We start from the raw sequence: 5,694 nt of genomic DNA on the forward strand, positions 1-5,694 counted from the left end.
TTCAAAAGCAAACTACTCATATGCACATCTTCAAGGGGAGCCTCCTCAACTTATGAAGACAATGCCTATGATCCTAAACTTTCACATACTTTTATCCCGTTGAGAACTTCAACCAGTTTGTCATCAATCACCAAAAAGGGGGAGATTGTAAGTGCATCTAGTGCCACCCCTAGTTGGTTTTGGAGCATTGATGACAAACTTGGTTGAAGGACTAATGTGTTTGTGAGAATTGCAGGATAACACAGGTAGTAGTCCCTTATTGATTTGGTTTACCTACCAGAGATGACCCCTAAAAATGTGTGAAGACATTGAAGACAATGGTGGCTCGTGAAGACATTCACGATGAAGATAATGACATGTGAAGACATTCACTTGAAGACTATGGAGTGCAAAGACATAGTTGTTTTATAGTTTCCATTTCTTCTTTATTGAGTCATAGGAACCACCGTACTGTTAAGTGGGGTCCAAGTGAACAAAGTCAGAGTGACTGATGTGATGCTCAACCAAAATCCTATGTCTTCAAGCGAAGATAATGAGAGCAAATCTTATTCAGAGCTGGATGAGTCAGCTTTGCTTATAGCACAAGCCAAGATGTCGCGTGTGTTTGAAATCCGACTGTTTGTCACGTGTCGGTTCCTTAGTGACCCAGGGTCATTTCGGACATATCATGTCGGGTTGCCTCCAGGCTATAATTAGCCCACCCCTACACCATAAATTGGTGGCTGCTCAGAGTTAGTGCACGGCTTTTGTCGTTTGAGAGCAACCCACCTTCGAAGCCTTTGAGAGAGAGATCCTTGCGAGGACAAAGCCCAAAACACCCAGAGCCAAAGAGTGTTAGGCGTCACTGAAGTCTTTCTGTCCGCGTAACCTGAAGACTTGTTACACTTGAGGACTATGAATCCTCTAGCCGGTTAGGCGTCGCGTTTTGAGCATCCAAGAGCCGTTGTGGATCGCCGGTGAACGAAGTTTGTGAAGGTTTGGAAGTCTACCTAGACGACTTATCAGAGTGATTGGGCGAGGACTGGGTGTCCTTAGCTCAAGGGGAATAAGGTGAAGACGCGGTCTGCTGAGTTCAATCTCAGCCTCCCTAACCAGACGTACAATTGTCACAGCAACTGGAACTGGTCTACCAAATCCCTGTCTTCACCAAGCAACTGGTTCTATCCCCAACTTCCTTTACTTTTCAGTTTGTCTTCGTGAAGTCATTGCTTGCTTGTCTGATTTGATTAACTTCACTGTGTGAAGACTATTACCTGTTTGGCTTCATACTGTCTTCCATTCTGATCCATACTACCTAGCTACTGATAGTCTTCGTACTTTCACTGTAATGCTTACTTGACTATGACTTGTCTAGTGTAGTCTATCTTCTGCTGCATATCAATAGGTTGATTTCATCTGTTTGTCTTCATAGACCTCGTGTTTTGAAGACTTTCATAAAAATCGCCTATTCACCCCCCTCTAGTCGATAACTAGCACTTTCACCACCCCCGTCGACTACTACTACCCCTATGGTGCCTATTTCTACATGGAGACCGCCGCCGACTAGGAGTAGTTAGGAGGTCCCAGGCAGGAGGCCTTGCCTCTTCGATCGTTGTTGTTTTTGTGTTTGCCTTCTTAAGGCAGTCCTGTTTAACCTTATGTATGTACTTAGATATTGTTGCTTCCGCTGGCTCGTTTGTATTTGAGTTTCTGTATTCGAGCCCTCGAGGCCCTTGGCTTGTAATATGAAGCTTGTATTATTTTTAATTTGTGTCTAGAGTTGTGTTGTGATATTTTCCCGTGAGTCCCTGATCTTGATCGCACATTTGCGTGTATGATTAGTGTAAGATTGAATCGGCGGCGTCGCACCCGGGTAGGCTCAAGGAGAGGAAACGACACTTCATAACTTTGCCAGGGGAGTGACCCAGGGAGCCCATTTTCTCTCAGGATCACACTCCCTCTCTTCCCTTCCGGTCAATGGTGCTGACATATGGGCCTGGTAGATGGTGACGTGGCTGCTTACATGTGGGACCAGACAGTGCTAACGTGACTGCTTACATGCAGGTCGCAGCTCCGGCATAATGTATGTAGCAAAATCCATCGACGGTAGTACCAAAATCCAACAACGGTTGCAACAAAAAAAGCCACCGCCATAGTAGGTCGTAGCTCCGCCGTGATGGATGTAGCAAATCCGGCGCCGGTAGTAGCAAAAAATGGCAACGGTTGCAACAAAAAACTTGGCCGTTTCTAGCAAAGTTCTTTCGCCGGTTGCCTCACGTAGTTTGCTTCTCCTTCGTTGCCGTTGACGTGGGGTTGCAATTTTTTTGCACACGGTTCCAGCACATCGGCGGGGGGTTGTAGCTTTTCTGTGCTCCTCGTCGGCTGGTAGAGTAGAGTTGCAACATCTCGCTAGCCGGTGGTAGCACTTCGCCGCTGGTGACAGAGCTTGCACAAGTTGCGAGAGGCATGGAGGGAGGCTGCGGTCTGTGAAGGAGCAGAGCCGCGTCGGCTGGGGGTTGACGAAAGAGGAAAGGAGAAGGGCAGTTTCGCGCGCGGGCCCACCCATGTACACTTGGCTCGCGCGAGACGATTGTTTACATGTATGCGTGCGCCAGCGTGGCGTGCAGGCCAGCGGAAAGTCCGGCCGGACTGCTGGCTCCAAACGTTTTGTTTTTTGGAAAGAATCATTGGGGGTGATGCATTGCTTCTACTGGCAGGGGTGCGAGGTATCTTCTTTAAAAAAGAAAAGGAAAAAGAGTAAAAAGCGAAAAAAAAGAGACAGAAAAGAAAAAAAACGGGTAAAAGAGCCGGAAGCTTCACAAAACCGGGCCTAGAAGCTTATGGAAGCTTCCCATAGATCGTCGCCTCTTCCTCCTCGCCTGACCGACCTGTTCCAACACTTTGGTCTGGACAAGATCCGCGCGATCATGAACAGTTCTGATGGTAAGACGTTCGAGCAAAAGATCGACAAGTTACGAGAGGTGCGCCCAATCACTCACTTGTCTTTCGTCGTCTAGTTTTGTCCTTCCATCCAGATTTCAGTTTTGTCCTTCCATCCAGATTTCAGGTCTCCGTCTGTTTCAAGATCGCTATAATTCGTAATCCCGTGCTGGATCTGTATACCTCAGTTAATCCTTAGGATATATTCTCCTTATATTTATTTAGGAAATGAGTGCTTTCGAACGTGCTCGTGATGTATTCTACATCGTCGAGGGCGAGGATGGCGACGAGGACGACGAAGACGACGAGGACGACGACGTGGATGTGGACGAGTCGGATAGAAAGGTAGGGAAGGTGGTAACAAGCTTCGTTCTATCCATATGTAATATGTTAAAATATGCACTATATTCTTTATGTTGGGCGAATTTGTCTCTCCATTCTTTGACTAATACCTGCTTCTGATCTCCAACATGTTTCTGCCTGTTCAGCTCTTAGATGATGAAAAGAAACCCGATATCACGAAACGACCACACACTCCTATTGGAGATGAGGTGGAATGCAAGAAGCCAAAGATAGCAGAAGGCTCAAGGTGCCAAGGAGAAGAACCTGAGGCTGGAGGGATAAAGAATTCCTCATGGTAGGTAGTATTTTATGTGTATGAAATTCCAACCTTTGTTTTCTAACTTAACATTGCACCAACACTAACACATTTCAAATATGCACTTGGTTTACTCTCGAGTAAGCTGCAGTTTCTGCAATCTCTGATGTTTAATGTTGCATCAGCCAGTTGAGCAGTGACCACTTTTATCCAAATGGTGTCGGACTGTTGTTTTATGCAACTTCAGAAAATAAATAGATAGCTTTTATCTTAAAAAAATCAGGTTGCTCATACTGCAGTTTACTCTCAAGTTGCAGTATTAATTTTTCCAATACATTTCTGCATTGGCAAAACCAGCACCTTAGGATTGCTGTCATTAACATCCTTTTATTGATGAGGTATTAGCAATAGATGGCTGTTAAAATGACACCTAGTTTATATATAGCATACTTATGTACCTTCACCTGTCGTCTGAACTATGATTACATGGAAGCCCTAAAACTTCATGGAATAATTTGTACCATCTAGCAAACTTCTAAGCCCATGCTTAAATTGGGAAAATTGTATTTTTCCCAATGCAATTCTGCAGCGCCCAGTAAATCTGTTCTTTGGACTCAAATACTTATCCTCTAAAACATCAGGTCAAGTTACCTTGTAGAAAAACTTGTCTCTTCAAATGGTCTCTACTTTGTTATTTTAGCACAGTTGAATTCATACTGTGTATTTTCTAATTAATTATATTGGTGCTTTCCAGAGCTCGCTAATGCTTCTGTTGACTTAGCTGTCCCTACTTTTTGAGGAAACGTTCAATTGTTCTTGAACACAGAAAAATTTCAGATTATCCCCTCTTATACCTAACCCACCTATATTCTTTAACTTTAAAACGAGTTAATGCGCAACCAACTATATAACCTAGCTTTGTTTTTGGGATTTTTACCTGCATGTCTTAACTAGATGAACCTGTGTAGAACTCAAACTCATTAGGAGTCAGGTGGTCTGTCCTTTATGAAATGTAACCAAAATATGAACTTAGTTGTCATGTATATACCTTGTCTTGTCAAATGCTTACACCATGTTAAGTCGTATTGTTGTTTGTCTTCACTTTTGTTCTGTGGGGCATATGTTTACTATTTCTCTAGCATTGTTTTGTCTCTTGTCTTTTTGTTGGCCCACTTTCATGTACTCCCTCTGTATCAAAATATAAGATGTTTTTTGGCACTATGACTGTCAAAAACGTCCTATATTTTGATACGTAGGGAGTATTTTTATCCATCTAGTCCTTCTGTAATTGGTTATTAATTGCGTAATTCTGTTTGAAATTCGGAGCCACCGAAAAAGTATTGAGTTAACAGACCACCGCAGTGGAGTTCACATACTTAGGCCCTAATGACTTCTTCAGAACAGCCTGTGTAAATTTTGGGTTATAAATTGTACTCCCTCCGTCCGGAAATACTTGTCATCAAAATGAATAAAAGGGGATGTATCTAGACGTATATTAGTTCTAGATACATCTTTTTTTATCCATTTTGATGGCAAATATTTTTGGACGGAGGGAGTATCTTAGTAGTTAATGTGCACATGCTTGCTTAATTGTTGCACTCAAGCTACTGCTTTTCTGTGAAGTTCTTGTTTCTAATATGTTTATATGTATTTTGCTTCCTTAACCATTAATTGAAGTCTTAAATTTTCCATTAGTTTTGTTACCAATGCTTCATCTGTGAAACCGCTATTCATGGTGTTCTTTGTTCTGACAGGGTCTGATGACAGGGGAATGCAGTAAACACCAGAAGCATCAAAACTATGATCTGGAACAGTATCCTGAATAAACTATTTTCTGGATTATGAATGAATTCTGAAGCATGGGGCTATAAGTGAATTATGTAACATGGATTTGTAACTATGGTGGATGTTAAGTTAACGTTCTATCAGTGCATCGTGAATGCGTGCTGAATATGCTTCTGTTATGGTTTCGTAACTTCGAGACTGAGCATGTGGTACTGGGTTGCCGTAGGCCTGTAGCCGCTGTACCTACGTTTCATACTGTAGGTATGTTGTCCGAGAGTGCCCTTTGGGCAACTCGAATGCTGATCACGTAAGGGCAACTCCAACTGGCCGATGCAAATGAACTTGGTTTTTGTTTGTTTGGATTGGTTTGGTGTTGGGGTGTTTTTGTTTAT

The 5,694-nt window shown here is 43.0% G+C and overlaps 1 protein-coding gene across 1 annotated transcript; it reads left to right on the top strand.

Annotated features, from left to right (window-relative positions):
* The first annotated feature begins 2,805 nt into the window (after positions 1-2,805).
* On the top strand, positions 2,806-5,489 carry LOC125555612. The gene is made up of 4 exons (XM_048718511.1): positions 2,806-2,960; positions 3,145-3,264; positions 3,408-3,556; positions 5,272-5,489. The coding sequence occupies exons 1-4, from the start codon at positions 2,820-2,822 to the stop codon at positions 5,276-5,278; spliced, it is 417 nt and encodes a 138-aa protein (XP_048574468.1). The 5' UTR covers positions 2,806-2,819; the 3' UTR covers positions 5,279-5,489.
* The last annotated feature ends 205 nt before the right edge of the window (positions 5,490-5,694 follow it).

The sequence above is a fragment of the Triticum urartu genome, chromosome 5 (assembly GCF_003073215.2).
Source record: "Triticum urartu cultivar G1812 chromosome 5, Tu2.1, whole genome shotgun sequence".
NCBI classification, from domain to species: Eukaryota; Viridiplantae; Streptophyta; class Magnoliopsida; order Poales; family Poaceae; genus Triticum; species Triticum urartu.

What these genes read in the sequence shown, in the direction of transcription:
- LOC125555612 (XM_048718511.1), top strand. Translation starts at nt 2,820, where the DNA reads ATGGAAGCTTCCCATAGATCGTCGCCTCTTCCTCCTCGCCTGACCGAC. An exon ending in AGATCGACAAGTTACGAGAG is followed by an intron (nt 2,961 to 3,144) that starts GTGCGCCCAATC and finishes ATATTTATTTAG; the next exon opens with GAAATGAGTGCTTTCGAACG. An exon ending in TGGACGAGTCGGATAGAAAG is followed by an intron (nt 3,265 to 3,407) that starts GTAGGGAAGGTG and finishes CTGCCTGTTCAG; the next exon opens with CTCTTAGATGATGAAAAGAA.